The sequence below is a fragment of the Nasonia vitripennis genome, chromosome 4 (assembly GCF_009193385.2).
Source record: "Nasonia vitripennis strain AsymCx chromosome 4, Nvit_psr_1.1, whole genome shotgun sequence".
NCBI classification, from domain to species: Eukaryota; Metazoa; Arthropoda; class Insecta; order Hymenoptera; family Pteromalidae; genus Nasonia; species Nasonia vitripennis.
In genome coordinates this window covers 7,760,658-7,777,561 of record NC_045760.1, presented here as the reverse complement: position 1 = coordinate 7,777,561, position 16,904 = coordinate 7,760,658, and the positions used below count along the sequence as shown (strand labels likewise).

General features: G+C 41.8%; 2 protein-coding genes across 5 annotated transcripts; one reads left to right on the top strand and one right to left on the bottom strand.

The window, feature by feature from the left end:
* Positions 1 to 354: 354 nt before the first annotated feature.
* Positions 355 to 6,372, top strand: LOC100116207 (kinesin 5). Of its 2 annotated transcripts, XM_008208403.4 has the most exons (17): positions 355 to 672; positions 1,069 to 1,216; positions 1,290 to 1,439; positions 1,520 to 1,680; positions 1,759 to 1,908; positions 1,984 to 2,220; positions 2,293 to 2,668; positions 2,761 to 3,032; positions 3,125 to 3,383; positions 3,477 to 3,821; positions 3,897 to 4,157; positions 4,230 to 4,409; positions 4,482 to 4,704; positions 4,770 to 4,891; positions 4,961 to 5,053; positions 5,142 to 5,206; positions 5,290 to 5,458. In XM_008208403.4, the coding sequence occupies exons 1-16, from the start codon at positions 611 to 613 to the stop codon at positions 5,202 to 5,204; spliced, it is 3,102 nt and encodes a 1,033-aa protein (XP_008206625.1). In that variant the 5' UTR covers positions 355 to 610; the 3' UTR covers positions 5,205 to 5,206; positions 5,290 to 5,458. The 2 variants fall into 2 exon arrangements, with proteins under 2 accessions (XP_008206625.1, XP_001600745.2); XM_001600695.5 differs by having other exon boundaries at positions 356 to 672; positions 4,961 to 5,206; positions 5,290 to 6,372.
* Positions 6,050 to 16,885, bottom strand: LOC100116173 (protein masquerade). 3 transcript variants are annotated; one of them, XM_031928771.1, is made up of 13 exons: positions 16,703 to 16,885; positions 16,075 to 16,209; positions 14,983 to 15,980; positions 10,454 to 10,842; positions 10,123 to 10,156; positions 9,547 to 10,013; positions 9,229 to 9,405; positions 8,855 to 8,981; positions 8,487 to 8,684; positions 8,137 to 8,404; positions 7,774 to 8,051; positions 7,452 to 7,606; positions 6,050 to 7,284 (listed from the first exon to the last, which is right to left on the bottom strand). In XM_031928771.1, exons 3-13 carry the CDS (start codon positions 15,080 to 15,082, stop codon positions 7,117 to 7,119), a joined length of 2,361 nt encoding a protein of 786 aa, XP_031784631.1. In that variant the 5' UTR covers positions 15,083 to 15,980; positions 16,075 to 16,209; positions 16,703 to 16,885; the 3' UTR covers positions 6,050 to 7,116. The 3 variants fall into 3 exon arrangements, with proteins under 3 accessions (XP_031784631.1, XP_008206624.2, XP_031784632.1); XM_008208402.3 differs by having other exon boundaries at positions 16,548 to 16,829; XM_031928772.1 differs by having other exon boundaries at positions 16,552 to 16,829.
* Between the last annotated feature and the right edge of the window lie 19 nt (positions 16,886 to 16,904).

The following is a 16,904-nucleotide window of genomic DNA, read 5'->3' as shown; positions in this document are numbered from 1 at the left end:
ACTGATGTGTAGTAAAAAAAAATACAAAATAAAATCAAATTTGAGTAGTTTTTGCAAGATCAACGATTGTACATTATTTTTTAAAAACAACATATTTTCGACAGCAAAACATGAATTATTTTTATAATGCTTTAACTGAAAATGCATTTCGCAACGAGAGGAAGAGGAAGATGATTCAAAAAAGCCTGTTCCCTATGCTGCCAAACTTAGGGCGAAAAAACGCACGTAAACAACGACTCCGGAAACGCAAGGTTAAAAACTGGCCGAATTTTTTTAACAAAAACAAAGAACGGGATATCTCACGATCTCAAAAAACTTATAAACCTGATAAAACAAGCTGTAACATCGTTTTAAATTCTTGGTAAATTTCCATAATTTTTGATTGTTCAACGTGTCGTGTCCCTCTGCCGGCAGCCACGGGAACAGCGCGATTTAAATCCGCAAACCGTCAACGGCTGTTTTGTATGTTGCGCTCATAACAGTCGCTGTAAAGACGCTGCGCAACATTAGCGAGAGAGGAAAAAACGCGGCGAGGATATCGCGAGTGTCGGAAATCGTCGTCGGGTCGTGACATTTTACAGTGCGATCGCGATAAAAACGAACTGCCAGGATGAACGATACGCGCTCCAAAAAGGACAAGAACCAGCACATCCAGGTCTTCGTTCGCGTTAGGTAAGGGTGTAGCACGACGGAGGCTCGCGGATGTCCGTTACGACCGAGTGTCTTATGCATTGGGGGGTGCTATGGAAAATATGTCAAACGTGTTATGGAAAATATGCTAGCCGGACTTATTCCTTGGGATTATCGTTTATTTTGATCCTTTGTAGTTTTTCATAGTTTAGTATTTGGACTGTTTGTTGATAAGGATAAAGGATCTCTGTAGAGTACACTTTTTTAGTACAAAAATAAAATTGTTGTAATAACAACTTTCTTAATGAATGTTTGATCAGCTACTTATTTTTACGATTATTGGCATATCTATGAATATTTTTCCATTCAGTACAATTAGTAACAGTGTCAGCTTGTTTTGTATACTTGATGTATCTTACAATAGCTCTTCTCTTTTAGACCAGCGAATAATGCTGAAAAAACAAGTAAGTCACCAGTGGTTGTGGACGTGCCTTCTAATAAAGACATCGTTGTACGAGAAAGACCACAAGACAAACTTACAAAGAAATTCACATTTGACAAAGTATTCGGACCACTTTCTAAACAGGTACTTATAGTTGTTTACTACTGAGGTTGATATTTAAAAATACGTAGTAATACTATGAAAATAATATTTTTAGATCGATGTTTACAATGCAGTTGTTAGTCCACTTTTGGAAGAAGTTTTGGCAGGATATAACTGTACCGTATTTGCATACGGGCAAACCGGTACAGGAAAGACTTTTACAATGGAAGGAGCCTGCAATGATCCCACATTACATTGGCAAGCTGTAAGGGGACTCTAGTACAATATTTACTCACTGAGTACTTCAAGATATGTAATAAATAATATTGCTATTTTGTTCATTAGGATTCTCCAGCTGGAATCATTCCGAGAGCTCTGAGTCACTTATTTGACGAGCTGAGGACACTAGGTGCTCAAGAATATTCAGTACGTGTCAGTTTTCTAGAATTGTATAATGAAGAACTTTTTGATCTTCTTTCACCTAATGACGATGCATCTAAAATTAGGTTTGTAATTTTGAAATTTTATTTTAAACTCTGCCTAATAATTCTTAATATAAACAAGATTTCACATTTATTTTTTAGAATCTATGAGGATGCATCTAGAAAGGGAGCAATCATCATTCATGGTCTGGAGGAAGTTACAGTTCACAACAAAAGTGAGGTATACAAAATTCTTGAAAAGGGTTCAGAAAAACGTCAAACTGCCGCTACATTAATGAATGCACATTCAAGGTATATTTTCGTTTACAAAAACCTAGCACATTCGAATAACATTGATTATTATGTTGCTTTATTCTATTGTTATAGTCGATCCCACACAGTATTTTCAATAACTGTACACATAAAGGAAAACACAGTCGATGGAGAGGAGTTGTTGAAAACGGGTAAACTAAACTTAGTTGATTTAGCTGGTAGTGAAAATGTAGGAAGATCAGGTGCTGTTGATAGACGAGCAAGAGAGGCTGGTAACATTAATCAGTCGTTGTTAACTCTTGGAAGAGTTATTACTGCTTTAGTAGAGCGAGCGCCTCATATACCATATCGGTAAGAATCCTGATAGCGTTAAATATTAAAATTGTTGAATCAATATTGCAATTGATATTTTATTAATTTTAGTGAATCCAAATTGACGAGGCTACTGCAAGAATCGCTTGGTGGAAGGACGAAAACTTCTATTATAGCTACTATTTCCCCTGCCAACATGAACATAGAAGAAACGCTTTCTACCTTAGATTATGCACATCGCGCAAAAAATATAACGAATCGACCAGAAATTAATCAAAAGCTATCCAAAAAAGCTTTACTTAAAGAATATACTGAAGAAATTGAAAGGCTACGCCGCGATTTATTGGCTACACGTGAACGTAATGGCGTTTATTTAGCTCAAGAAAGCTATAATGACATGCAATCAACAATAGAAGTTCAAAGTAAAGAAATTGAAGAGAAAATTAATCATATCAAAGCTTTGGAAGAAACCATGCAGAATAAAGAGGTATTATATAATTTTTAAATTTTTACATATTTGAATAAATTATCTTCTATCATTCTCGAAGAAATGCTACAATGAATCGTAATTTTTTCCAGAAATTGTTCTGTGACCTCAGGATGGAATTTGAAACCACAACAAATGCTTTGCATCAAACTAAGGAAAAATTAGAATCAACTCACAATGTTTTAATGACTACTAAGAATCAATTAAATGAAACTGTTTACGATAGAGACTTGCACAAACATTTAGTAGATAAGCATGTTAGTACAGAACGTACCCTCTTAAATCAGGCGAAAACGTTGTTAAGTGTAGCTGAAACAGCAACTACTGATACACAAAAACTGCACGAAAAAATAAATCGTAAAAAGTAAGTTTGACATTCTATTATTATTCATAGATAACTAAAACTACTTTATTTCAAGAAATAGTTTGAAAAATGTATAATAATCGTTTTTTTAGAAAAGTAGAAGAGGAAAATGAAAGCTTAGGACAACAATTCAGGCAAGAAATGCTGCATCGCTTCCAACATGTGGAAGAACATGTAGGAAATTATACACAAGAACTGGACAATTTTTGTTCTGCTCTTAAGGGTCAAATAAGTTCTGTGGCTACCCATCAAAGTACTGGAATTGATACAGCAATCAAACATATTTCAAAAGATCTCGTAAATAAAGAAATCGCTATATCAGAAAATCTGACAGAAAATACTAACAACACTGTGAGTTATCCTTAGCAAAAATCAACTACCAAGTACTCTTACTTGTGGCTATTATAAATTCATTTTAAATCTATTTTAATTTTTATTTTTTAGTATGATGAATATAATTCTTGGATACTTACACAAATAGAGATAGCTTCAGATATGAGTGAACGTGAACGCCAGGCACTTCAAAGTACTTTGGCAAAAATATCACCTAAAATTCGTGAACTTGTTGAAACTAAAATATCTGAAAGTTTGAAATCACTTCATAATGAAACGTCTTTGAAACTCATAAATCTTACAAACACCATGAAAAAATCTGTGGATGAGTTTTGTAACACTTTACTAGTTGATAGGGACAATTTGATAAAACAGATCGATGAAGTTAAAAAAGCTGTAGATGTATCTGTTAAAAATAAAAATCGAATCATGGAAATTGAGCAATCGTTTGATAAGGTATGTGAAGTTCTGATATTTTGTAAAATACCATAAGGGGTTCATGTGAAAAACAACAATATTTGAAATTTACAGATGTTTGCTGACATGAAAAGTCAAATCGTTAATACACTTGAAAATACATGGAAGCAATACGAAAATGACAAAACAGAAAAACAACAGAGTTATTCTATTATTTCAAATAAATTAAACGAAATTGACGTCGCAATCAATAGTTCTAATGAACAGACTATTAATAACTTTAATAATAAAGTTCAACAACAAAAAGCAATTGAAACTAGAATTGAGAAAAATGTTGAAGATATTAGAAACGAAGTATCGTCAACATTAGAAGAGGTATTACATCCTGTATATCAAATAAAAATATTTGTTTAATAGCTAATACTAATATCTATATTATAATTTTAGAATTGGAATTTAGCTGACAAGGCGATCACACAAAGCGTTGATGTAGTTAATCTATTAGAAGGTGATATCAATGCTACTCGATATGCTTTACTGTCTTACAATAATTCGGTCGAAGCAAACGCTATGGAATTACGGCATAAAAATGAAAAACAAAAAGAGGCAATATTGTCTAAAGTTCAAGTGAGTTCGAAATTTATATTTTTATCTTATACTTAACATTTAAGCCTTTTATAAAACAAATATTTTATTTAGGAATATCACAAAATGGTTACGGACATAAGTACAACCCACTCTCATTTTATGGAAGAACATCGCGCTGCTGCTCATAATAACTACAGTGAAATGAATTACAAATTAGAAAGTCAATCAGTGGCATGCACAGAATGGGACAGCAAAATTAAATCTCAACTTCATTCAATACACGAAAAGGTTAATAAATTTGTTGCAGAAGACTTGCGTCGTGATGTTCCAACAGGTACTTGTCATAATTTACTTTACACTTGGTATTATTTACTGTTACTTATCCACACCATTTTTTAGGTACCACACCTGCTAGACGAGATTTTAATTATCCACGCCATTTAGCGGCTACATCTCCGCATGAGCGCATAATTAAAAGGTTCCGCGAAGTTAGAAAAGTTGTTGAATCCTCAGAAGACGAAGTTCGTATTTAATTTCTAGTGTTAGCAATTTTAATTCTGCGTATATAAAACTAGAATTAATTTTTTCAGAGCGAAAACACAATAACAGATATGATGTCTCCTAAAGTCAACGGTAGAGATAATAATAGCTTGTCATCTCCAATAATCACCAACACTAATCATGTAACATCCACACCTTATAGCGATTCTAAACTAAGAATCCCTGTAATACGCAATAGTTATAGTCTGATCAAATCTGCTTCAACTTCAGATCTCCCTCTCGCCACAAAAGCTCAACTTGATTCATCAACTATGTCTGAATCAGAGGTCGTGAAGGTATTTAAAGTGCCCGAATAACTGATTATAATCGCATCGTAAACAAAGCGATATTTGTGATAAACTGATGTATATATTTTTAGGGGCGAAACAACAAGGAGAATGGCGAGGAAGGATTTATTAAACCTGAAAAACTAAGGCCAAAACGATTGTCAAAGGTTAAAAATGCACAGAACAGAAAAATTCTTGGATCGTGTAATTAAAAGCGTTTAGAAAATCTACAGGTATGAAAGAAAGTTTAAAAATAAAATGTTTTCACTTTCTTTCTTTTTTTAGGTTACATGTAATTGAAAAGTAATATTTAAAAAAGTTTTTAATAACTTATAAGTCTTACTACAAAAGTAAACTACAGATTTTATGTTATTTTAGTTAGCTTATTTTCAGAGAAAAAAATTTTAAAAACACGTACATTTAATTATATGTATACAATGAACGTTCTAAGCGCATTATTATCCTTATGTCAACGTTCTGTTAATATGAATTTAATTCCAAATGTGCAAGCCGAGTGTTGACGATAATAGGGGATAAGTGTTCTTTGCTTGTGTTTGATCAAAATTTATGTTCAATCCTTGAATATTATTATTTGTTCGAATTGTTCAATGTTTCCGTACTTTTGAATGTGTATATATATATGTTTGTATGCATACATGGAAGCTTTCAATGAATAGAATGTATGGTGTATGATGGTATAATCATTTTTTTTTAGGATGAACGTTATTCGTATAATTTCTAGATTAAGCCTGTGGATCATACTTTTAAGGGCATGATGTGAAATAAAAGTAGCGATTTTTATACAAATTTGTAAAGTATATTATAACGTAAAAAAGATCAAACATAGGTTAATTTTCTTTTTATATGTGTACCTTTGTCCAAAAGTATTGCAATGAGGAATTTATTATCGTACAAAAATACTTTCAATAATTTGTATCTTTTTTTATTTTACTTATTACTTATAACATATTATAAATATAAAACATACACATAAAATTCAATGTGAAATTAGTTTTTTGTACAGTAATAACATGACAGGATAACGCGATATTTTGTCAAGTCTTAATGTCTACGCGAAATACCGATTGTCGTTCGAAATAAACTTTTTCTATGATGTAGAAAGACACTTTCGTTTCTTTTGTAAGATTATATATAATAAATTCTACAGTGAAAAATAATGCGTTCATTTACAAAGCACAATACAGTCAATTCCTTCAATTGGGACATTTTTATCTATAAAATTTTAAGGAAACCGCATAGATAACGAAATATTTACGTTTAATATTTACAAAATCTATTATAAACGGTCGCTCTCCACAAAAAAGCAATGAAAGCCAGAGTGCTTTCGTTTTTTTTTCTTATTTCCATCGAATTACATAGTGTTACCTTAAATAAATAGTATGGCCGCTTTTCAACCAGCCGACGCGAGCGATGCATATTCAGCTGCAAAATAGTGAATAAAACTTGAAGACTCGCTGAAAAGCGGAGCTAATAATTTAACTTATACAGCATCCGATAGCGGGGGACTTTATATAACAAAAGTTCCGCGAGTATTTATAACGGAACCTTGACGCATCTTGACAATTTTTCGTTCCTTCGATAATATAGTTTTACTTTCTCTAAAACCTTCGCAACAATATAATGACCGAACATTCATTCCATTTAAGAACCTCAGCGAAATATCACAGTAATAGATTACACGCAAAGGTTTAAATTTCTAAAAAACTCTCAGCGAATGCATGGGAGCTTATAATAAGTATTTAACAATTAAAATCCGTCAGTTCTATTCTCGAGTAACAATCGTCAAGACGCAACAACGTTCGTCGTACAATGCGATCAATGATGAGAGTGAGTCTTGCGAAGTGTGTAGGTGTGCGTGTATGTGTGTGAATATTTTTGAGCTACGCCAGGTTGACGCGCTACAGATTGTTCACCGAGATGATCTGGTTAATCCAGCCGATGAAAGCCGAGACCTTGACGTAGACGCCGGGCACGTCGACTCGTCCACAGCCAAAGCCCCACGAGACCAAGCCCGCCAGCTCGTAAAAGCCGTCATCTTGGCATACCAATGGGCCACCGCCGTCACCCTACAAAAAGCATGAATGATGATTTTATTTATCGTATAACTCGTAGCTTTTGTGTGAAATTACTATTTTTAATAAAGATTATAAGTTTTAAGCGTGATAATATTATTTTTTTCATATTGTTGTAATAATAGTAAATAATCTAAAAAATATGCAATTGATATGTTTACCTGACAGGCGTCATTGCCCTGTTCACCGCCGGCGCAAAAGCTGCTCGCTGGCAAAATGAAAATCTTTTCCGTTACAGCATTAACTTTCCTAATGCATTCCGCGTCGCTCACTATCGGAATCTCCGCCTCACGTACTCTTAACGGAATCGGGCCAGCTGTTTAGGAAAACATGACATCATTTTATTAAATATTGCTCTACTTCAAATCATGGATATATTTTTTTTAATTATTGCTTTTTAATTGTCGCTTTTTATAAAAAAATCGCTGATTCGATATTCGTATACAGCAGTAAACAAACGCGACTATTAAAATGTACACTCACCTTCGCCCATGTACCCATAGCCGGTGACGGTACACCTCTTGCCAGCAGTATGGCTGACACCCCTCGCCGGTAGACAGACAAGGCAGACGCCATCCTTGAGTTCGGCTTGACCGTGGAGTTTGAGCAACGCGATGTCATTGTCGAGGGTTTGACTGTTGTGATTGTGGTGAATGTAGGTCGTAGCAACTCGCAGCGTCTGAGCACCTGGACTTCCGTACTTGCGTGTCAAGTCGACGTCGCCGACTCGCACGTAGATCGCGTCGCCCGATCTGACAATGCTATGTGACGCAAGAGGAGAGTCGTGTGAGTATATCTTGCTGGATTATTGTTGATGTGTAATCGCAGAAGTAGTCAGATACTTACTTAGTAACGCAGTGCGCGGCAGTAAGGACCCACTGTGTACCGATAAGTGCTCCACCGCAGAGGTACTGATTGAGGGAGTTAATGAGGGCGACCTGCCAGCACCACTCGTTAGCGTCAGCATCCTCGCCACCCACGACTCTGGCGCCTCGGTCAAAGTTGCGCGCCTGAAGAGGTGCGCGCGATGTGCCCTTTACGCCGCACACGTACTTGCTGTAGACTGGACTCTTAGTAGTCGTAGTCGTCGTAGTAGTGATCGGCGTCGTGTCAACTGTTATTATAGAAAAACACGAAAGATTCAGTTTTTCTTTCCTGCGATCAAGTATGCGGTAATTGCAGTTACTGCTACTTACAGAGAAGAGTAGGCTGTGGCGTCGCGAAAGAAGGATGTGGCGTGATGGCGAAAATCGTGTCATTCCTGTTGCTTAACGCTGTATTATCAGTAACATTTTCACCTTGGATTCCCAGGTATTCACGGATCACTGATTTTGCAGCGCAGCACTGATGGCCGGGTTTCTTGCACTTGAATACATTCGTCAATTCAGCGTTGTCTGTTGATTAAAAATAAAAGCAAATTTACATAAAAGAGATTTTACAAAAAGAATTCGAAGATGCGTATTATTCTTCTTTCCATAAAACACGTCGTCAATTCACGAGCAGCATGTAAATACACTATTTGAGCTGCCAGCAGAAAATTATACACACTTGGTAACCAACTTACTAAAGCAAGTGAATGACAGGTAAGAGACGATACACGATCCGCGGCACTCGGGTCGTGGATCTGGCGGAAGCGCGACGGTCGTCGTCTGTGGTCTAGGAGAAGTCGGCCTTGGCTTTGGTCTTCTTGGCTAGTAACAAGAGAAAAAAAAACGGTTACGAAAAAAGTTTCGGCAAGGATAAGTATTAATCAAGTCATTACACCATAAACAATTTTATAGGGTTGATGGTAGTGCGTGTGTTACTGAATCGCATGCTATGTAATTATAAGCGAGTATAAGAACGAGTTATTTAATCTTAAGTAAATGCGCGATGTAATTGACATAATTACATCTAGATACAACATGCAGTCCATAAATATACGAGATTATGACGTACCGGTGGATTTTTACTATTGTCGCAGCAGAACTGCAATCCCGTGCAGGTCGACGTCCGGAGAATCGGGGTGTTCGGCTTCTCGCAAAAGGCCGACATTATGTTCATCATACAGAAACCTGGACAAGGCGGCAATTTGGCAGGTGCTTTCGTCGTGGGCCGTAATGTCGTAGTTGGTTCCTGCAGAAGGTTCGAAAACAATGACTAATTTAGCTGCTGCTGCTTGAAGTTGCGAGAAATTATGCAAAAATAACGCCTTCGCTGTATAGCATTGTAGTAATCCATTGCAAAACCAACGCAACATCTTCAACAAACTCTCACCTGCTTGTTGACCGGCTCTTTGACGCAGCAGTATCCTTCATCGCAGTGCGCATAAGGGTCCACTTTCTCGCAGGAGATGAGGGTAAAGATTGCATTGCCGCATTCGCCCTTGCAAGGTTGCCTAGGAGCCTCGGTCGTTGTTATCCTGGGCCTCGGGGTCGTGGACGTCGTCGTCGCGAGCGAAGTCGAGCTGCTCGTCGAGACCGGTCTAGCGCTGAGCATCGTCACGCTGGTGGACGATGAGGTGGACGGATGCGCGGCGGTGCTCGTCTCCTCGACGCGAGTCAGGTTCGACTTGGTGCGGTCGATGACGAGTAGTTCGGGTGGTGGAGAATCGCCGAAGTGGTCCCGGGAAACGCAGCAGCGGTAGCTCGGCTTGCAGAGGCTGTCGATGTTCAGCCAGCCGTCGCAGTAGGCCGCGATGCGCTCAGCCATGCAGATGCCAGAATAGCTAGTGCAGTTTTTAGCTGAAATGTTTAGACGAAGGTCAGATTTTTGTGAAAGGAATTGGTCCAGAGCTATTTTGTGAGTCTGTATGTTTGAATATAATGTAAGTGAGTCGAATTATGTACTTACGAGCTGATTTGTCTGCTTCGGCCTTCTTCTCTTCCTGAAATAACAACATTGAATGCACTCTCGTGTAATGTAGATGAGAAAACGAGTTCGATTAATGACACTAAATCATCATCGCATTTATTTAGCTCAAACAGCAATTTACGTTTCCGGTATTAGTTTAGAATCTGGCAACTGAAATTCTTTCGAATCAGAGCGCGTAATCTAGATCAAAGCAATAACAAATGTTACAAGATGATTGCACGACAATCTACAAGTGTGCCTAATTATTATTCTCCAGAGTTCTCAGAAGGAGATTGGTTACCGAGAATGAAAAAAAAAATACCAAACATACCGTCGAAGGTTTAGCGCTAACAGTCGTCGTGGTCGCCTGGGTGGTAGTGGTGGTGGGTCGTTGGGTAGTACTCGGCACCGAACTAACGACGCTAGTAATTATGGTACTGGGCTGCGGCGTCGTCTGATGCGGCTGTGCCTCTTTGTTGTGCTCCGCTGGTTTGCTACTGCTGCTGCTGCTGGAGTTGGTCTCGTAATCGCTGGCGATCTCGTTAGAACTGGCGCTGGACGAGGTGCCGTTGAGGGGCGAGTCGATGCAGCAGTGCATACTCGACTGCGGACATTGTATGTCCTCGAGGACTTCGTAGCAGATGAACGAGGCGAACGTGTGAACGCAGACTCCTGGACAGTCCTCGGTGTTCGCCGTGCTCGTTATCGAATCCAGAAGACCTGCGAGTTAGGGGAAAGGGTTGCTGGTTAGTCTGACTATATTCGATGGTTACTACTTGAGCGCAATTGATAACGGTTTAAATATCGCGTCTGACTGGACACGTGCGGTTTGTCCGCTTGGATTTAATTTAATAGATCCAGAGTTACTCCGTTAGGGTGTCGTTACGTTTGGGTGCTTGACTCGAGATATATGTTATTGCATTTCGCGCTGACCTACTTATATCGACTGCATCGCGGTAAAATCTCGACTCTACTCACGCAGGGAGTTCGACGATCGATTCATCGACGAGGAAGAGATTGAAAAGAGAACCTTGAACCCTGCCCACGCGAGACCTTGACAGCCGTGAGAACAACGGTTGAGTAACCGTTACGGTCTCTTCTAATAATCCCTAACGATCATCAAATACCGATCGAAATCGCGGAATCAGAGAAGACAATGCTCGCAGCAGCAGCAGCAGCATCAGCAGCAGGTCTCATCAGACCGAGGCATTACATGTACCGTACACCATATTTTACATCAAGACACAGAGTGTGTGTGAGAGAGAGAGAGAGAACGGCTCGGTTGGCGCGCGATGATGGGAAACCACTCCCATGCGGGCGAGAGAGAGAGAGAGAGAGAGAGAGAGAGAGAGAGAGAGAGAGAGAGAGAACTCGCGGACAGCGTAACTGTATATAGCTATACAGCAATCGGTATAGGTGGGGATACCGAAAGAGAGGAATTCCTGCATACGTAATCCATTGGACGGCCGGCGTATAAATAGTCCCGCGCGCCGCGGGATGACTGAACTTGATCATGACATGAGTAGTCCTTGCATTAATGAGGTTGAATAACCGGTGAGCGCAAGAGACGCGCAACATTGCGGAGCAAGTGTATTACGCGCGCGCGCGATCTATCGATCGATCTCTCGTATAAGGTGAGGGAGGGATCGACAATGTATCAGGTTTTATAATGGATAAGCCGACGAAGGGATATAACGATTCCACGCTACACTGTGATGTCAGAGGATCTTATCCCCGCGGTCGTTATGATAAGACGGTTATTACGTCAATAAGTCTCTCTCTCTCTCTCTCGTGAGCGCGGCGCGTGTGAATGAAAAATCCCGTCGAACCGCCTGATTTTTACAGTTACATCATGGGCACAATCGTTAAACGGCGCATAATAAATCCATTCGGCCCGCCGCATCGCGTGTTTTCGGCGCGTCATTCATCTCTCTTTCTCGCGTGTAACACACATAATGTGCCCACTGCGCGGGATTATACACGCGCCGTCGAGGAAACCCCCGTTAGATTCGTAAAAAAAAAGAAAGAATATACTAAATACAAGGTAAACAGAGTGACTTATGGGTATTCGAGCTTCGTTTCGATGAATTTTTACTCTCTGGTCCTTATTCTCTCTCCTGCAAGGTTTATATAATTCTGATTTACCGTTGCGCTTGAAAACGATAACGTGTATGATATAACGATAATAATGTAGGTATTGTAAATTATACAATAATCGCAATAATCGATCTATGATACAGATCCTCACAAAGCACACAAGGATGAACACGCACGTGACGTCGCTCTCGGCGCAACGAAAGTTACATATAAACCAGAGAGGACATGATCTACGGAGTAGAGAACGCCGCGCTTGTCACGTGCGCGCGCGAGAGAGGACGCGATATTCCTCCGCAGGGAATTTGCGCGGGATTACGCGCGGTTTCACTCGGCGATAGCCAGTCGCACGCGCATAACGGCCCCAAATACAAATGTAACGGTTGTTAATGAACGCCGAGAGCGGTCTGTATATAACGACCGTGGCTTGGTCAGCTATACAAGTGAGTATACGGAGCATAGAGATTTCTCCACGTGCTACTAGCGGAGCTTTATTGCGAGCTTGCGAGACGCGCTAGATTGAAGTTGGTCAGCTGAAGATTAGTCATACAGGCTGTGATGTGCGGTTTTGCGTGAGTCTCTTTTTTTCGAGAAATACGTCATTTAATCTCTGATCGATTTCGAGGCTTCGGAGAATAATTCGCTGCGCTTTCGATAATTAATTTCGATAAGGAAGGAGGCAGGCGCGTGATTAAACGGAACGCGCGCGCGATGACGAGTTGGGGAGAGTGAATCACACGTAACACTTTTTTACACTTTGAACAGCCTTAACTGTACGCGCGCCCAATAAGCAATTTGATTTGTTGATTAAAGTCGAAAAGTGCGAGGCACTGCAATTAATATTTAATTTCGGCGGGCTTCCCTTCAAAAAGCTTCCCATCGAGCCTCCTCTCAAAGAAGCGTATGTATGCTCGTCGTGATGAAAAAATGGATAACCTTAATCCACCCGGCAGTGTGCGATTGGAATTTTAATGCGTCGCATACACAGTGCAGAGTGTAGCACAAAAGTGAAACTAGCTAGTCTGCAGCGTCGCAAAATTAGGCTGTATTTATAAGGACGATATCAACATACCACAATCGAACCAGCAGTCCTATACTATTCCCCATAGAAATCCCGATCGATCAAAGTGAAAAAAAGAAAGCCCGCGTAAACCAGCGGCGAATCTCTTAGAGAGAAAATGAACGGCGCGAAGCGGAAGAGGAAATTCCAGGCGAAGTTTCCGTTTTGTTTTGCCCGCCGCACAGTCCGGCCTTCTACACACACATATACAGCTGTCTCGCTCGCCTAGATATATACCGTTGCGTATATAGTTTTGAGCGGCCGCGTGTCGACGGGCGCACGCGGCCTTCTTTCGCGAGCCGTGTGTACCGGTAGAATGCGTGTAGCGCAACCAGCTTATACCTATATACACACGACGTACATACACAGAGAGCAGCAGCAGCGGAGCGCGCTCCTCCTCTCGCTTCTGGCAGCTCCGATAAGTGGGCCAGTCGCATCCTTCGAGATATAACTGTGCCATAAGCGAGCAGCAGCAACAGCAACGCCGCGAATTTCTATTTCTCGAAGGCGGCTTCCGCTTTTTTTCTTATATCGCCTTGTCGGCTTCTCCCTCGACGATACAGCCGCATTTTTCCGTAATCGCGACCGAAATTTTTACCTCGCGCGCTCGTTTTGTCGCGCCGTACGCATCGTTGGTTCGGGATGAGTTGTTTTTTTTTGGCTCTTTAAAGAGCTACCTGGATCAAGGTTGTTGCTTTTGTAACACACTTTCGGCGGAGCTACTTGCCGGACTGGTTATGCTCGATCGATCGAGGCTTGCATTTCCAGAGGAACTTGTTACGCGATCGTGACATGTCAATTATGGGATTGGATAATTTCTTTTCCTTTTTTTTCTGTGATGTGGGAAGAGTTTTTGCTATGGCGACGGTTGCGTTATTGCATAAGTGTAATAAGGTAAAATCGCGTTAATTAATTAGCTCTGCGGTAAAAACGCGAAGTCGTGAATTACGGCTTCATTAAAAAAAAAAGATTTCTCTCTCGCGACAATCGCGGCATGAAACGACACGGACCGTGGGTACGAGAAATGCACTGTTAGCTTCAACGAAAGTGCCTCCGCGAACTTCCTCGAGGGTGAGAGTTTAACGCGTTCTCGTTTTTATTTTAACGCGCATAAAAAGCAGTCGACGTAAGTAGCGAAGAGCTTCGTCAAAATCAATCGCTAAACGAGTCGATTCATCGGGATATCCAAGACTCGCGCCTAAATGGTATGCAAATGAGTCGGTAAAAAATCCCAGTCTCGAGTTCATCGACCCGCGACGAGGATCAACACGAGCCGACAATCGTAGTAACAAGTATGAAATACTGCAGTGCGGGTAGACGCCGCCGATTACCATGCGAATAATTTCCTCGGGACGAAGTTCGAATTCCAACGCGCGCGCCTTTGAATACCTCGCGCGAAAACTGTGCCGCACGTAAATCACTCAACTGCAGCCGGCCGAACGTTAAAGCTATCCGCACCTCGGCGAGAAGTCATCGGCACCTGTATATGCAGCAGCAGCGATTCCCGGTACTTCTAAATAAGCACTCGCCGGCTCGGCGACACTGACCTCGTTAAAGACCAGGAGGCCTCTTTTTCGCGCGCGCTCCCGCGGGCGATCGCGGATAAAAAGCCGAGGGAGCCGCATTCCCGGCGCGCGTACGCGCTCTCTCGCCTACATACAATGCAAAGATTCTCCTTCTCTCTCTCTTGTCGTTGTGTCTCTTACCCGATAGAAAGCTGCCTGCGAGCGAGTCGTCGTCCTGGCCGACGGCAAAGTCGCCGAGCAGCAGGAGCAGGCTCAGCAGTAGCAGCCCTCCTCGCTGCATGGTTGGCGAACTTGTTTACAGCTCTTGGTCCTCCGGCGAAAATCTTCCTCGGCAGGAGGAGACGAGGGACTCGGGCGAGTTGCCTGTGACACTTCCTCTTCGCGCTTCGGTTTCCGTTGTGCGTGGACAGAAACGAAGACGACGACGACGACGACGACGGCGATGAAGTAGAAAAAGAAGCGGGTGGACCGTAGATCGAATCGTGTGTGACGGATGTGCAAGTTGCGAGAGTTCTTCTCGGCAACCCTAATCGCGCGCGCGCTTCGGCCTCATCGCCTTACTGACGAGCTGGCGGGCGCAGGTAGGTAACTCAGGTCCCCCACGGCGGCCGGACGAGCGGTCCCCCAAGTTGTGGGTCAGGGTGTGCGGCAGCGGCGGCTCAAGGTGAGAGCCGGGGTGGGAGGTGTTCACACCGGCACGCTCTGCCCTCCCTCTTTCTCTGCTCTTTCTCTTCCTACACTCGTGAATGTATATGTAAGCCTCTCCTCTTTTCTCTTGGAGGAATTATCGGCAACAGCTCTCTCTCTCTCTCTCTCCCTCTGCTGCTGCCGCTATGCTCACAGCTTCCTTCGCCGTTTTCCCCTCTTCTCTTTCTATACGCGCGCGCCTCTCCTTTCCCTTCTTTTCTTCGCCGAGCTTATCCGAGCCACGGATCTTCGTTTTCCAGCTTTACTCCTCTCCCTTTTTCCTCTTTTTCTGCGACGACCACCATTCGACTGTGTGTACACACGAGCGAGAAGAGAGGGAGAGGGAGAGGCAGACTCGGAAATCTTCTTTTCTCTTCTCTTCTTTTCTCTTGTCCACCTGCGTGCAAGCCTACGCTTTCGAGAAGGTGCGAGTGAAGAGGAGAAAAGCAAAACGGAGCTAATGAGCGCAACTTACTGCGGAGAGGCTGTTCCTGCAAGGAAATGAGAAACTTTGGATGATAAATATCGGCGTATTAAAGGTTTACCGGTGCGCAAGATAAAATCTTGTTGTCAAATATGGGTTACCTGCTCGATGCTGCGTGTACAGCACAGTGGGGAAAATGTCTCGGGTGAATACAACTCGGAGCGTAGCCGCGCTAATTTTAGAATCCTTTCGGAGCCGAATTTCAGGAGCGTTCATTAGCAGCGTGGACGTCCGATCTGAAAATTGAAGAAACGTTTTAGTGTACGGGAAATCCCGAAAGTATAACGACGATTTTTTCCCAGGAAATCCCGTTCGAGCCAAAGCACGCGTTTAATTATTCGCAATATTTTCGAATCGGACGAGACTTTCAATCTGTTTGATAAACCAAGCATGAATTGCGTCGACATTAAATCAAGCAGCGATTGCAAGCTCTTAAACAAACCGAGGAGCCATAACTTTCGGCTCGGTTGCGTTTTGAGAGGGGAAAAAAACGCCAGACTGCAAACCGGGCACTTGCCGCGCGGCGAAATAACGAAAGTGCTTTGTACACGTGAGAAAAAAAGTGGTGTATCACCAACGGGTCCAAAATAAATCGCGTTCCTCTTCTCCGTCTGCTTTCGTCGTGTGTGGGCAACTTGTCCGTTGGTATGCGTGCACCGGATTAGCGGTACTTCGCCGGTTAAAACGTGCGCGCGATACCGTATACGTGTATATGCGCTGTATGTATACCATCACGCGCGCTCTCCTCGTGTTGTAAAATTATCTCTTCTTCTTCTTCTTCTCGCGCTCTCGAGTCGCTGGCGCATCGTGTCTATAGCTGCTGCTCGTAGAGGCGAAGATGACCACAGATTTGTCACTCTCGGCGATGGCGATGATATCCTAGAACTGACCGAAATTCATGTGAATTCTGAAGAATTTTGAAGAATAAATC